The sequence below is a fragment of the Rhinolophus sinicus genome, linkage group LG01 (assembly GCF_036562045.2).
Source record: "Rhinolophus sinicus isolate RSC01 linkage group LG01, ASM3656204v1, whole genome shotgun sequence".
Taxonomy (NCBI): Eukaryota; Metazoa; Chordata; class Mammalia; order Chiroptera; family Rhinolophidae; genus Rhinolophus; species Rhinolophus sinicus.
The window spans coordinates 185,385,000-185,402,057 of NC_133751.1; the positions used below are offsets into that span (position 1 = coordinate 185,385,000).

Sequence of the window (17,058 nt, forward strand, 5' to 3'; positions counted from 1 at the left end):
TCACCCAATAACCCCAATTCCCCTAATTCCAGAGATGATTGAGGACTGTACGAGACAAGTTATCCCCATGGATGCAGCACCCGATGGGTCTTACCCTCTGGCTGTTGCTCTGGCATCCACATAGTTCCACTCTTGTCAATCCACATTTCCATTACTCTTAAATACTAGCACTCTCTGGATTGCAGCCCTCTCCCTGAATGAAGGGACTCGAGGGGTCCTGCTTCCACTTTCATATGACCCCAGACCTGGAGACCCTGTTCTTTTTCTTAATTTTGAATTGCTTCCCTGATCCTTGAGGCCCTCAGACATAAAAGAGCTTATCTCACCCACACCTTCCCACCTTTTTTTTTAAAAGCCAGAACTTGTTTGCTTCTGGTGGTGCCCACACCTATAATATTTCAAATTCAATCTAATTGCCTACCCTGCGGGCCTTTTCTTATATAGCATCTTATTTGCCTTAAAAAAAAAAACAAAACACACCCTTATATACTTCACCCAATATTTTTCATGCATTATAAGAGAGACAGCAGCCCTCAAACAACTTTCCCTAAGAAAGAGATGGAAGCTAGGAATTCATTTCAGAATGGGCAGTTGATTACATTTGTATAATAACTATTATCTTACCAGCCTGCCACAGGACTTTATCTGAACTTTGGTTTGGAAATTCCCTGTGGATTCTGGCAGATGATTCCCTGCTTTTTCTAGTTTCCAGTGCTGTTGAAACTTTTAATCGTTCTATGTTTTCATGAGAGCAAATCCAGAGTCACTAGCTTTGCAATATCTTATCTCAGAGTCCCTCTTTCACACTTGTGGAATGAGTAATTTTCAGTCTTTGAATACAAAGAAGTTCAATTATGTAAATTGTATAAACATCTTGAAGACGACCTTAATAATTCTTTGTACTATTACCTTCTCTTCCAGCTGAATTTTATCCTGTTTCTGAATACAGTTAGAGTTCTGGCTACTAAAATTTGGGAGACCAATGCAGTTGGGCATGACACAAGAAAGCAATACAGGTAATTCCAGGATAAGCATCCATCAGGAAATATTTTTGATTACTATTTAGTGTAAAGAACAGATATGTATTGATCTGAAATGTCTCTAAGAGATAAATTTATGAATGTGTATTTTCATTGGGTTCAATTTGTGATTTAACAGAAAAGTGTTTATATATATAAATATGTATTATAAGTATAAATAATACCTTATATTTATAGGTATAAATATAGGTAATCTCAAACTTTCCCAATTTGCTTAAATTCTGAGTACATATATATTTAATCTGTTCTTAGATTGGTATTTTCCTATAAACTATGTGACCCCCCAAAAAACTCTCTTGTTGATGATCTTGACAGGCAATTTTATCTGCATTCTTAAAATAATGTCACAACTGAAAAAATCAAGAAAGTGGATTTGCTGTATTATTTCCAATCTTTCCATCAAATTGGCACCTACCAAATATAAATTTTTAACTGTCAATTGTACTGATTGAGTGAGGTCCATTATTCGGTCTTTCATGAAGAAATGGACAAGTTGAAATGATCATTATCAAACTATGTTAAGGGTGTGTCCATTTCTCCCAATGATCATTTTGGAAGTTCTGAATAATAGTGGCTTCTGTCCAACTGGATACATATATCTGATAGTCAGGTGGCTGTGGAGTGATCTTTATAATCCCCAAAGAGGTAACTATTTCTTTCTACCTCGGATTGTTCTGAAATGCTGTCTCAGACACAGAAAGGAAGAAATCACAGTCAGCATTTTGATTCACTCTCATAGATGTTCTCTAAGTTCTTTGTTGAATCTTTCCCCCTCACCATTTAGGCAGCAGTTACTGTAGGGCAGAAAAGACTGCAGCTATTGACTGGAGTCTAGAATAGGACACACAATTTGAACAAACCAGCAGCTGCTAGCTCTCGTTATTTTCAGTGTGCTGCCAGTGATAGTATTATAATATAAATTTTGCACAAGAGTTTTCAGTGAAGGACCTTTGCTATACTAAAATAGCTTGTTTCATGTCACATCCCACTGGGGAAGACAAGGCTAAAGGATGATAGAATAATAGAAAATATAAATAGCCTCATTCTTCCTGTGAAAAAATGAAAAAGTGCAATGGTGTCTGAAAGCTGCTTACTTCTCTAGTTCTGAATAAAAGCTACTTATGTCTATAATTCTGAATGATGTGAGCTCTCATTTTCAGTAAAAAGTTGCCCAAGAGATTTGAGAAACTCTGGAGAGAACAAAGGTGGATTATCTTAAAAGAAAGTACATAGAATAGAAAATATTTTGAGTTTATTCATGGGAATTATTTCTCAGAATAATTGAAGAGAATAATTTATCAAGGATTGAAAACATCTATTCAGAATAATCTGGTCCCTAGAAGTTTTTACAATTTGAAGTGGTTAATTAAAACATGGTCTAATAGACTAATAGTAGTCAGGGAGAGTATTTTTTAACCAGATACTATTTTTTTTCCTCACTGAAACAGATTTAGTATTCTTAATAATATCCAAAGTTTAGCTGCAGACGAGAATGACTGGGAAATGACTTTCTTCTTATTGAGAAAAACGTGGGAAACTGCTTGGCAGGGATTTGGGAGTTCAATTCAGTATTCGATTTCTGAAGTCTTGGATTACCAAGTTTCAATCGCTTCCCACTTTTTAAATAAAGAGATTTAAGAAAATGTAATCTGTGTTCTGTCCCAGTGATATTCCTTCTGTGAATCTTAATTGGGTATTTAACTTTACACCCACTCATTTTTAACCTTTAAACTTATATTTCATTTGGCTATTACTTACAAATATTCAAATAGTCTTGTTAAAACAATGAAAAAATATACATTTCCATAGGGTTGCATTTAAAACAGTTTTTAAACACATTTTCATGCATATTACTCTCTGAAAGACTGAAACCATCTTTCAGAGCTGAGAGAGTCTCTCCAGGTGAGAATGCATATACACAAAGAAAGACTTCTGAGAGTGTGTGATATCTCTTTGTCAATATAGTGGCTTAAAAAGTGTAAATAATACAATCAGCTTTAAAACAACTTTTTACTTTGAAATAATTGTAGAATTACATGCAGTAATAAAAATAATACAGAGAGATCTCATATATCCTTTATCCAGTTTTCCCCAAAGGTGATATTCTGCAAAACTGTAATTTATAATCAGGTATTTCAAAACAAAATTGATGTGAAGAAAATTAATCGATCAAATTTAACAACAGAGCTAATACATTTTTCTTGTTTAAATTACAACTCAGTTCCTTTGCAAAGTAAGAAAAGATTGCCAGGACTGGAAGAACATGAGAGACATGAAAAATGCAAGATTCAATGGAAAAGAACGCTTAAATGTTTTGGCTAATTTGACTTCCCATTCAATATTACACAAAAATCATATTTATGATTTTTGGAATAAATCCAACCAATATGTATTATGTAGTATGATAGTTAAGAGAACTGATTTTAAGGCTGTGTAACTTTGCATGAGTAATTTCCTTTTCTGAGACTTTATCTTCATAAGAGAGAGAGAAAGAGAGTGAGAGAGAGAGAAAAAAAGAGTTATGGGGGTAGAAAAGAAGGAAAGATGAATTCAAGGCCAAGAGGAACTGAAAAATACTTAAGAGAAATAATTATATATATATATATATATATATATATATATATATATATATATATATATATATATATATATATATAGTTATATATATATATATATATATATATATATATATATATATATAGCTAACTTGACTCTTAATAAAGGAGTAGAGATTTTCTAGAACTTTTCACCTGGGGAAACATCACCTGGGAAGGGATACCGCATGAATGGGGTATCTATTTTCTAAATAGGACACCGAGTCCATTTGACTCCTTTGTATTCCTCTCCTGGCTTTGACCTTGGACACAGAGCCACCATTATATTTCCAGCAAGCCAGAAGGCCACTTTCAGTTGGTGTATCCCTGAATCATCTCATTAGACAGCTGTGCTTTTTCAGAGAGCTGGGCTACAGAAATGTACAGTGTGCATGGGTGACCAGATGGATGCTGAGACAAATCAGTGCCCAGGATCGCTAAGTGACTTGATGTGAGTGGAAAAGTCCATCTTTATAAGTGGACAGACAGACAGATGACCCATATGTACATTGGCCTGGCATACTCCACTACTTTAACTTGTTCACTGTCTTGTAAGGATAAATTTTAAAAGGATATAATCATAACTTTTATATACATCTTAAGGAACTCATACAACTCAACAACAACAACAACAAACAAACAATCCAGTTAAAAAATGGGCAGAGGACCTGAAGAGATATTTCTCCAAAGAGGGCATAGAAATGGCAAATAGACATATGAAAAAATGCTCAACATCACTAATCATCAGAGAAATGCAAATGAAAACCATAATGAGTTATCACCTCACCCCAGTTAGAATGGCTATCATCAACAAGACAAATAGTAGCAAATGTTGGAGAGGCTGTGGAGAAAAAGGAACCCTTGTACACTGTTGGTGGGAATGCAGACTGGTACACAGCCCTTATGGAAGGCAGTGTGGAGGTGCCTCAAAAAATTAAGAATAGAATTACCATATAACCCAGCAATCCCTCTCCTGAGTATCTACCCCAAAAAATCTGAAAATATTTCTCCATAAAGACATATGTGCTCCAATGTTCATTGCTGCTTTATTTACGGTGGTCAAGACATGGAAACAACTAAAATGTCCTTCAATAGACAAATGGATAAAAAAGTTGTGATATATATATATATATATATATATGTGTGTGTGTGTATATATATATATATATATACACATATATATTGCATAAGCTCAATAAATATTTTTGAATTATGGCAGAATAGTATTTCATTGTATATATATACACATATATGTATATATATGTGTATATATTTATATATATATATATATACAATGAAATACTATTCTGCCATAAGAAAAGATGAAATAGTACCATTTGTGACAACATGGATGGATCTTGAGATTATTATGCTGAACAAAATAAGTCAGACAGAAAAAGTCAAGAACCATATGATTTCACTGATATGTGGTATATAAAATGGAAAACACCAAAAGAACAAGACAAACAAACAAAGAAACAAAACTCAGAGACAATAGTTTAATGGTTACCAGAGGGTAAGGGGGAAGAGAGGTTGTAGATGAGGGTAAAGGGGATCCAATATATGGTGATGGACGGAGAACTGACTCTGGGTGGTGAACACACAATTTGATATACAGGTGATGTATTACAGATTGTACACCTGAAATCTATGTAACTTTACTAACAATTGTTATCCCAATAAACTTTAACTTAATTGAACTTTTTTAATTAATTAAAAAAAGAGAAAATACGAAATGATAAATGGAAATTCTACTGTAAGACACTAGGAATAGTTGATTTTTAAATGAGCAAAAGAAGCCAAAATGCTGCTTATGAAAGTAAAGACAGTAATCATGGATAGAGGTAATACTTCTTTAAGTCTCAAACATAGAAATTAAAGAAGAATGAGGACAGAAAGAAGGCATTTCACAGTTTAATGAAAATAGCATCTTTTAATCAAGAAGAGCAGAAATTAGAAAGACTTAGGGGATAATAATCATGGGAGGTGAGAATAAATTACCTAATTTTAGAATAAAAGTGAAAGGAAGCAGAGGGCGAGGGGAAAAAGCTAGTACAGCCTTGGGATCCAAAGAAACAGGGAAAAGTCAGCCCGTTAGCTCTGCTAAGCTTGAAGTTTTTTTCCCAGCGATCTCTCTCTACTGAAAGGCACCCTAAGTTGACTAATGAGAAGGCTTGGTGTTCCCTCTCAGGAAACTCGCCAAATCCACGCTGGTTCTGGTGCTGGTGTTCGGAGTACATTACATCGTGTTCGTGTGCCTGCCCCACTCCTTTGCGGGGCTCGGATGGGAGATCCGGATGCACTGTGAGCTCTTCTTCAACTCCTTTCAGGTAGAGCGCCGTCTCGTAACTCGGTTCTTGTGTTTTGCTATACCCGCCCCTCGCAACCGCTTTCTCTGTCCCTCTGGCTTTTGTGCACCAGTTTCCCGAGGGCCACGAGAGGGCGCTATTCTCTGGCCCTTGTGCTTTTTCGTCCTGCAGAGGTCAGGTTTACTCTTAACAGCATGAGCTGGTTTCTCACCTGCAAGGCCAGGTGGTGAGAGGAGAAAGGATATCGTTGTAAAATGTATAACAATACAGACCAGGGATCTCTGTGTGTGTATGGAAAATAAGTGAAAGCAAAAGAAAGAGAAGGCAGGGGAGGGGGGGAAAGGGAGACAGCAAAGAGGAAGAGGTATCTTTTACATATTTTATCTTGTTTGAAAATAAGATTACTGTTATCCCTCACATGGGTTGCTACAGATGTCTCCTAACCTTTCTTCCTGCAAACTCATTTGCGGACACCTGTTGCCACCTTCAATCTCATCTCCATACAATAGTATGAAGAATCTTAAAAATAAATTTGACCATGTGACTCATCTGCCAGAGGTATCCAGAGGCTTCCCATTGCACTCAGAATAAAATCCAAAGACCGTTTTCTGGTGTGCACAGCCCTACGTGGCGGGGATCCGACTGTGACTCCGTGTCACACCACACTCTGCTGCCCACTGAGTTTGAGCCACACTAGAGCTTCCACACTTCTGTTCCTCAAGCTCATTCCTTCCTCAGGGATTCGTACTTGCTGTTCCTTTTCCCTGGAATGGTCTTCCCCCTAATATTCCTAAGGCCTGGCTTCTTCTTGTCGTTCAAACCAGCTTAAATGTTGCCTGCTCAGAGATGTCTCTGTTGAGTTTCCTATGTGATACATCTTATCCATTCTTCTCTGTCAACACCACTTGTTTTGCCTGCAGAGGCTTTATCATCTTACATTTTTCTTGTGTGGCTATTTGTTTATATTTTTATCCATATGTATTTTCTTCTACAATGTAAGCTCTAAGAGAACAGGGACCTTGTCTGTCTTATTTAAATAGTTTAGCCCTCGCACGCTGAACACTTAACATTGCATAAGCTCAATAAATATTTTTGAATGAATGAAAAAAAAAAGTTTCTTTGTGTTTTTACCATATAAATACCTTATGTCTATACCTTCCAGAATTCACAGTGTATTAATATCTTTTACCAACCAGGGGATATTCGGTGATCCTTGAGTGGCAACATAAATGAAACTAATGTAATAGACATCAGTTTTTTGTGTGTCTTGTAGTATTTTGTTAAGTTACTTGTTTGGTTCAGCTGACACCAAGGAAGGCTCTCAGACAAATTTAACATAAGCTTAAGGATTTGGAAACATTAGGAGATGTATACAATTTTCTGAAAGAATCATAAAAAATGTTTTTCAACTTACACATTTTGACACAAGACACTTTAGTGCTGTGATTTTCATGAATTGTCAGCGTGCTAACATGCTGTTTTGTCTACAGGGTTTCTTTGTGTCTATCATCTACTGCTACTGCAATGGAGAGGTAGGTTGGAAGGAACCCCAGACATGCCACAGATCTAGCTCCGAGTAAGCTTATAAATGACCATCACAATGTGACCTGAATCTCTTCAGGACCCCCAGGAGTTACAGGACAGAATGGGCAGGGAGAAGAGACATATTTTAATCTTAAATTATTTTGAGAAAGCAAGAATTAATTTCAGTAAGCTAAGGTCAATTCATTTGCAAACTCTGATATCAGACAACACCTTGTTGGAATGCAAATGGAGACTTGGCAGGTCAGTGAACTTCATAGCCCAGTTATTGCTTAAACGTACTCAATTTCAAGTTCTATAAGAAACTCAAATATGTTTTCCTGGAACAAATCCATTAGAACAGTTTGACGTTTTTTTGACCTACAGGATGGCGATGGGACAATTTCACTTCATTGAGGAGTTGGCTGTACAGAAATAACTGCACTGTTCTTTTAGGTGGTCTCAGCTTGCCAGGTTTCCATTGCTTCCCATGGAACTTCCCAATAAGCTCCCTTCTGGAAAGTGGCATTAGCAGTAAAAGGGAATCTTCAGTGAAAGAATGGAAACAAGAGTCCCGTCCCACTAAGAATGCATTTGCAGTGCCTGCTTTTCGATGTACAATCCTCTTTCCCATTTTCCCTCCCTCAGTATGCTTATGCAAAGTGATACATTTCAGGTTGAGTACCTCCGTCGCCATTCCTCAGTCACACTGGTACTGTTTTTCTCCTCCAACCCAAGTCCTCTTTGTCCTCTCCCATGAGTCAGATATTTCTACTGGCTGTATTTCAGCCTCCACTAAAATACTAACCTTGGACAAAGCCCCTTACCTCTCTCTCAATGCATCAGTTTGCTCATCTCCAGTAATAACACCTATCTCAAAGGTGTTTTTGAGATTGAGAGAGAATATATATGTAAAGTCCCTGGCACACAGTGGGCCCTTAATTAATGATTATCACTATCAATGAAACCAGGGCAAACATCTGTCTAACAACGCTTCAGGGTTTCTGGTGGTTTCTGAGGCACAGTATGGTTCTTGTGGTTTAGGTTCAGTCTGAGGTGAAGAAGATGTGGAGTCGGTGGACTCTCTCGGTCGACTGGAAAAGGACGCCCCCATGCGGCGGCCACAGATACGGTTCCGTGCTCACCACCGCAACGCACAGCACCAGCAGTCAGTCTCAGACGGCGGCCAGCACTCGCATGGTTCTCATCTCTGGCAAAGCTACCAAGACCGCCAGCCGACAGCCCGACAGCCACATGACTTTACCCGGTTATGTCTGGAGTAACTCAGAGCAGGACTGCCTGCCGCACTCGATCCATGAGGAGACCAAGGAAGGTAACGGGAGGCAGGGAGATGAGATTCCAATGGAGTCTTCTAGGCCTTTGGAATGTAACCCAGGCGCTGAAGGAAGCAAAAGAGAAATGGAGGATATTCTTTGAATCGACAGCTGTGGCTTTAAAGAGCTGATCTGTCTGGTTGTCCAAGAACTGATGGTCCAAGAGTTTAGCCATCATTCCTCTGCCTGATCCCCAGAGCTGAACGTTCAGGATTGAAGTGTTACTTTACAAAAGCTTTCAGGCTCCATGAATCGACTCCTATAAATACTAAAGCTAAAAGGAGAAGTGTCAGTGGTGTAGTTTATTACCTTATTTTGGCATCAAAATTTCTTCTAAATTGATGTACGGTACTTGCTCTGTGATTATTCATTTCTCTGCTGCTTTTGGGTGGACAATGTTTCAATTGCTTATCTTTAGATTTTTTCTCATAAACACCACTCCAAGTATGATAGAGATCATATGTGTCATTTTCGTTTTAAGAAATTAGTATTCGCTTTCTCACTTTGATGTACTTCTATCACTGCATTCATTTTGTCTGTGTGTGGGAACAATTAGGGTCTGAAAATCTATGTTGAAAGATCAAAGCAAGTGCTCAACTGAAAAGTAAGTCAGTTGGTCTTTGATAATACACGTGTGACAATTAAACTTCTTTCTTTCTAGGAACAAGGAAAAGTCCTCAATATTGCACATATTCCTTCTTTTGAATGTCCCTTCTGTGACCAGCCAAATCTGAGGTCTTCCCTCCTTTGTAAAAATTGACCTGTCTCAAGGTTTTCTGTCAGTGAGCTTGTGTTTGCAAACTAATTTTCTTTGTAATCATTTATATTGATGGTAAATCACACTGCACCTATGCTAGTTTTCTTCTTTGTCCCATTACTATATTCCATATGGCATGAGGGCTAGATTAAAAGTTTGTTTTAAAAATGAGTTTTGGCTCACTTTATAAAATTTTCTCTCAGCATCTCACTTTGTTTTTGGAACCAACCAGTGTTCTCCACCTCTACAGAGATCAGCATGTAGCTCTGAACTTTTCTGAACTTGAAATTTCAGTATGTTGCAGTAGTGAAACATTTATTCAGTGCATGTCATGTACCCACATCCTGCTAGGTATTTACAAGCATTAACTTCTTTAATCTTCACTACAAATTTATGGAGTAAGTCTCATCGCTGTCACCCTTTTTACAAGTTATGCTCACAGAAGTGGCATAACTTGGCCAAAGTCGCAGTTTGTCATTGACAGAGCATGGTTTCAGGCACAGATCTACTGACTTCATGTCCCATGTTCTTATCCATTATGGTATACTGTCACCAGTATATTCACGTATGTCACCCATTAACCAATCAAAAAATTCAAATGTATTTTTCTCTAGGTAGACAATGCTTAAGGAACTTGTATTGCAATGTTGTTTAGCCTCTGACCTTCATGAGGTTTCCATTCTAGTGGGGGAGATGGTTACATATAGGAAATGAAACATCACAGAGCAGTGCGTTTCCAAGTGAAAGAACACAGGTCCAGTGGAGCCATGTCATTTTCCTGAATGATTTAACCAACATGCAAATAGTGTCATGATGAATAACACACTCTGATGTCTATATACCCTCTTGACAAATATTACACTCTGCTTCCATGCTCTTTCCTTCCTCCTCTCTGCCACAGTGTAGGATTTTTTTCCCCTTCCTTTCTGTTTATGAAGGTGCCATTGTGCGTATTTAATTCATCTGATTCAATTCTATATTGTCACATCCCCATGTTGCCTCCCCATTAGGAGAGAACCATCATGGACTGGGCAGGAGAGTAAGTGCAGTCTCATTGCTAATTTTGTGCAAGGCTTTGTAAAATCACTTCCTTTGTAGTTCAAGTTCTTTAAAATGAAATATCTGTCTATCTTAGAGAGGTGATCTGATGATAAGAGAAAACACATACTGGAAGGACTTTGTAACATAAAAATTCCACACAAGTATGTGGTTTTGGTACTTATAGTATTATTTTTGGTTAAATCTCGTTTTGCCCCATTATATTCTAAAAGGCCTCATTGGTCATTGCAACATAATAATTCTTAGAACATATATGTATATATGTATATATTTTGATAATATGGAAAACGTTAAGGGCTTTTTGCTTTCTAACTGACCCCAAATTCTAAGACTAGGCAACTACTTCTTTGCATTAACAAATAGGAACAAAGCCCTTAGAATTACCAAGTTTTCCTTAAAGTGTAGTCATCCATTAATTCAACAAACATTTACTTAGAGCCTGTTATATGACAGATGCTATGCTAAGTGCTGGGGCCACAACACAAAGTAAGACAATCTGTTCCCTTAGGAAACAACTCCTCAGTTGCTATGACTCTTTATCTCATCTGTGAACACACGTTTTTTTCTTCTATGTTTTGCTAATGTTTGCCTCCAGTTAGACAGCTAGGACAATAAATTATACCAGTCTGTTGATTTTTATCAAGTACAATATCAGGCAGCGATCAAGGATTGGCTGGTCTAGATGTGAAGGTGCCAACCATTGGCTGATAAGCTAGTTGGCTGACTGCGTTTTATTGCTCTGTTAATGGGTTGCAGTATATTATTTAGTTGCCAACATTGAAAATTTAAATGACACGATATAAATATTACACTTTCTAATTATGAAAATATCAGAGGATTGTATGAGCCAACAATCAGCTGCTGGAACTAAGTGGTGACTGCTGGCTGGCCTCTTCAGATGGGGCAAAAGGCCTCTAGCATGCCCAGCGCCTTTCTAGCCTCCTCCAGTTATTTCTATTACCTTTCTGGGCTCCAGGCCCTGATCTAGACAATACACTTACGTAGAACTTTAACAGTAGTTTTCTAAAATATTCTTGGGAGTGTGACAGGCTATATAATGTAAATTTTTCTAAGGAAGTTAAGCAACCAAATATTTTGATATGTAGTGGTGTTTAATTTAAGCTTGATGTAACAACAAAAATTCTGTTTAGATGAGCCTTTTAAGAGAAAACTTCATCCCACAATTTCTGTGCTTTTAGATCCCGACCACACTAGACAAAGCTTCACTTTCTAAGTCATCACTCCGAGGTACTTACTGCTAATGCCACAAATATTTTTTCCCCCCTTTGGAAATACAGCAAGTTCTAGATGCAAAAGTATGAAATGATATGATAGGTTACAGGGGTGTGTAAAGACAGCGTCATGTGGCTTGTTGATATGGATATTACATTTTGATACCCTATTTTTCCTGGAGCCAAAAGAAAGCCTGGCATCGGAGATAATCTGTTTTCACTGCTTAGTGTAATAAGAATGATTTCGGTCACATATCTCTTGCTGTCATAGCATTGTCTCTTTCTGCTCTTGTTAAATAGTATGGTATGCCTTTGCAGGTTCTAAAGTTGTCAAAAAAGCTCCCATTTTTGAATTGTTGGAAGAAAATAAATAAGGTATGTGTGAGTTGCAACATATTATTTACACCCAGAGATTAGTGTTACATAATTCAGAGGTGATCTCCCTTAGAAATTATGTTAGGAAGAATAATGGACAACCCCCCTCCCCCCGCCTCCCTTCCTTTGGAACTTGTGATTATGTTAGGTTACTTGGCAAAGAAGAAGGTTGTAAATGAAATTAAGGATTGCTAATCAGACAGATTATCCTGGATTATCTGGGTGAGCCCAGCGCAGTAACAAATGTCCTGGAAAGTAGAACAGGGAGGCAGAAGAGGAAATCAGAGGGATGTATGTAAAGACTGCCACTTGTTGCTGGCTTTGAAGGTAGAGGGGCCTTAAGCTAAGGAATATGGGCAGCCTCTGGAAGCTGGAAAAGACTAAGAAATGAATTCTCCCATAGAGCCTCTAGAAAGAAATACAGCCCTGTTGACACCTTGATTTTAGCCTGGTGAGACCCTTGTTGAACTTCTAATCTACAGAACTGTAAAATAAAAGATTTACATTCAAAGGGTAAGGGGGGAGGGGTGTGGTAGATGAGGGTAAAAGAGATCAAATATATGGTGATAGAAGGAGAACTGACTCTGGGTGGTGAACACACAATGTGATATATAGATGATATATTACAGAATTATACACCTGAAACCTATATAACTTTACTAACAATTGTCACCCCAATAAACTTAAAACAAAAAAAAGATTTACATTGTGTTAAGCCACTAAATATGTGGTAATTTGTTATGATATCCATAGAAAACTATTACAGATATTTATATTGGTTGCCTATATGGAAAGAATTGCAATGGTTGATTAGTTAGGCTGTGTAATTGCTATTTAGTTGCTTCATGGAGATCAATTATTTTGCCAATGTTTATGGTATTTTATGTGCTGTACTTACAAGAAGGAGTGTTGTCTGCTTTGCCATTTAACTATAACTCACATTCTTACCAGCAGTTGTTTCGTTTTAGAAAGGTAAATATTTACATGGTTGAGTTTATTCAAAATCTGTGAAAGACATTTTCCTCTTCTCTAAAGAGTTATTAAATATCCTATGAGTTGGATTTCAATCTTTTTCTCTCATTAGGTCTGCTCTGTCTATGTCCTCCACTCTTGGACCCTCTCTCTAAAACACATAGGCAATCAATTGCTCAGGAAATCTCTTACCTGCACATCCTGGGATGTTCTAGGCTGAAAAGATGGCCTCTTTGTGGGTCATGTAGGAATAACATTGATAACTAATGTATACTCACTTTGTTTTAGGAACTGAGCTCAGTATTTTCAGCATAGTGTATCATATAATCTTCATAATACACTACAATGCAGTTATCACCATTTCAAAAACTGTTGAGATAATCAGATGACTTGCCCCAGATGAAAGCGGCTGAGTCAGGATTTGAACCTAGTTTAATTTGACTCCAAGGCCCCTGATTATTCTTTCACTCATATGGCTCTTTTTGCTTTCTTTATCAAGAGCCTCATAGTATGTCAACGAAGAAACAACAACAAAAAATTAGTTTCAACTATTTTGATACTGCAATTACCAATAGTTACTGGAATGTAAAAAACAATAATAACATGATTATAGTTTTGGATAAAAGCATTTTTATTTCCCAGTATTTCATGACTATAAGAATAAAAAAAATAACTTTTGAATCTAAACTCTTCTTTAATTCCACCAAAATATCTAACTAGAGATATAAAGATCTAAATCTTGTTCTTAAGCTGCCTCTTGAGACCATGGAGAATTTGCACATATATTGTTGCAAAAATGACTTTGCACAACTTTATCTTTAAATAACTCATCTCTGTGGCATTTAAAGATAGCCTTTATGTAGCTTTGCTTGTATTTGCTCTTATAAAAACCACTCAATGGAGAAATGGAAGTATCTGCAAATGGTGCGGAAACGGGTGATACGGTAAACAACCTTGTCTCTCACTGACTCTTAATTTAATGCTGTTAGTGTTTAAATTCCTAAGCTCCTACGTAGGCCCCTAATCTCTTCCAAACTACATTTCATTTTGGGAGCTTATGTGGCTCATTTGTTTAATGATTTAAATGGTTAAATAGGAAAACAAATTTATACATGAAGCTGTGCATTTGTGTAACATTTTTCCCCCCCTCCCATCTCTGGGACATACAGAAGATTCTTGCTGATCAAAGACATTTCCAAAATCTGCCCATCTTGACCTCCCCAGAATGTGGCAGCAGATGGCCTCAGAAAAATGCCAACATGTGCAGGCTGAAGGCAGGTCCCCCAGTTCAGCTTAGTCGAGGGGGACTGGAGGCACTCCCCATTTCATTCCAATTGGCAACCAGGACATCTAACATTGTCAAAGCTACTGTGACTTGGAAAGAATGCATCACTGCATCATGGGAACTCTTTTAAAGGTCCACACGCATCAAAAATGGCCACGTGTGCTTTAATCTTTCTGGATCTTGTTTTGGGATCTCATAATGGGCAGAATATATCAAGAAGGTTTTCACAGGCTTTTCTTGTACACAGAGAAAGTGACTCCTTAAATCAGGACTACTTAAGCAAGTGCTGTTACCCTGACAAATCACATTTACCTCAGTTTAAACAGGAGAAAAACAGTAATCCTAGATTGGGGACATTTGACAGCATCCTGGGCTAGTATTCCTCAAGACTGTTAAGGTCATGAAAAGAGAGGTTAGACTGAGAAACCGTCATGGTCAGAGGAGACTGCAGAGACATGACAACTAAATGCAATGTGTCATCCTGAATGGAATCGTGAAACAAAAAGAGATGAATGGAAAATCTGGTAAAATCCAAATAAAGTCCAGAGTTTAGTCAATAGCAAATGTGCCAATGTGAGTTTCTGAGTTTTGACAAGTGGACAAAGGTACTGTAATATGTTAAAAGGGTAAATCCATTGCTAGGTGAGGGGTACAGGAACTCTGTACTTTCTTAGCAATTTTTCTGTAAATATAAAACTATTGCAAAATAAAAAGTCTCGAAAAATTTCATTTAGCAAACTGGGAATACATTTAGGAAATCAGTAGGGATATCATAGTCTAAGTCCATTTGAATTTTTCCATGTGAAATATTTGATATGATTGAAATGACATGAACAAAAACCCACCAGGATACTTTGGCTTATAAATATATCTACTATTAATCCCACTTTTGAGAATAAGTAATAATTACTGACTGCCTTTATCTGAAGATGTTAAATATGTGCTTTCAGTTGTTCCCATGGCAAACCTTCTACCTTTTTCACATTCACTAATTACAATGCAAATTTTCTGGTTATAATTTAACCTTAAAGTTTTTGAAACCTTTGAAAAAAAAAGTAAATGATGAAAGTGTGGTCTGGAGGCTTTTGCTTTTAGAGTTGTTATTTTGTCACTATTCACTCCCTGGTAAAGCCCTCCCTCCCCATCTTTTGAATGTTATTTTTATTATAGTTGAATTTCTCTTACACTGAAGAGAGTTGGTAAAAGGTCGGACGTGGAACTCAATTTTTGTAGTTTTATTATATTAGCTGTAACACCATGAAGCATATAACACAAACTCTTCTGCCTATTTCCCATTTGACAATTTCCCTTTTGTGAAGATAATCGGTTTCTATAATGTAATCATCTATATTACACACATTGCCCTTTGAAATAATCACAATAATTTCATTGTTTTCCTTTCATCTTAATTTTCATACGTATATACATTTATTGATTGTGGTTAGAGTTAAGGAATGTGTAGAATTTCTCCTTTGTAGCGTTTAAGGCTATTCCCTTCCAATCTTGGAAATTTCCAGTTAAGTAACAGTGATACATATCAACTCAATCTCGTTTCACCAAAATCTATTGAACTCAGATTACAAACCGTGTTTGAGATACATAAATAACAGACTCTATCTTTACTCTCAAGAAGCTCAGAGTCGGATTTAAAGACTGTTAGGAGAACGGTAGTTATGGGGACACACGGGGGGGAGGCACTTGGTTCAGATATGGAGTGAAAAGAAGGCTTCCTGGGGGAAGTAAAGCAGAATCGCTGAAGAAGAGTAGAAGTGAGCAGGCAGAGAAGGAAGGAAGGTGTTCCAAGTAGTAAAAACTGCAGCTGGAAAGCTATACAAGTGTAGGAGAACATGGTACATTCAGGGAACTGCCAGGGTTTCGTGATGGAATGTGAGCTGCGAAGGAAGAGATACAAGAAATGAGGCTGGAGAGGGTGGTAGGGAAAATACTGGGAAGGGCTTGTATCCCTTGTTGTAATCTAAAGGGAGTAAGGAATCCTTAACAGATGTAAACAGGGGAGGGCAGGTGTGTATTTTTGAAATAACGCCCAGGCTATACGATAATGAGCTAGCAAAGGTTAAGTAGGAGCAAAGAAATATTCACGAGCAATTAAAGGAATATTAAGTAACATAGCCTCTGCAATCCTTTCTGTTTTCCCTATTCTGATCAGAAACAACTGTGTAAAGCTAAATACCATTCAAATACAAGCGTCGATTTGAATCAAGCTATGACTGGTGGCAATTAAGGGATTAGAATAAGATACAATAGAGGGCATCTTGTTTTTGCTGCCCAAAACCCATTCTTTTTCCTTCTGGTCATAATACTCCAAACTCCCTTTGGGAAAACACCCATCCCCCATTCTCAGGCATGTGATTTGGGAGGGATTGATTCCACTTTTAACCCCCAGGTGGGACTTCTTAGGCTTCCATCAAGCAACTAATTTCTTCCCTCTGACCAGATACTGGGTTGGCAATGAGGGCAGAAACCAAGAAGAAATAGGTTGGACTTCTAAGGAAAAGAAGCTCTGTTCCTTACTGGAGTGACTGCTAAGATGTGTGCCTAAGCTGCCATCACAATGAGCTT

The 17,058-nt window shown here is 37.4% G+C and overlaps 1 protein-coding gene across 2 annotated transcripts in view; it reads left to right on the forward strand.

Annotated features, from left to right (window-relative positions):
* PTH2R (parathyroid hormone 2 receptor) overlaps positions 1-9,726 on the forward strand; it is a 53,814-nt gene extending 44,088 nt beyond the window's left edge. Inside the window, exons 10-13 of one of the 2 annotated variants that reach the window (XM_019726956.2) lie at positions 922-1,016; positions 5,826-5,964; positions 7,434-7,475; positions 8,509-9,726. In XM_019726956.2, the coding sequence (XP_019582515.1) occupies positions 922-1,016; positions 5,826-5,964; positions 7,434-7,475; positions 8,509-8,901 (669 nt within the window). In that variant the 3' untranslated portion in view covers positions 8,902-9,726. The remainder of the gene's footprint in view (positions 1-921; positions 1,017-5,825; positions 5,965-7,433; positions 7,476-8,508) is intronic. The other variant, XM_074312239.1, reaches the window with a different exon arrangement.
* The last annotated feature ends 7,332 nt before the right edge of the window (positions 9,727-17,058 follow it).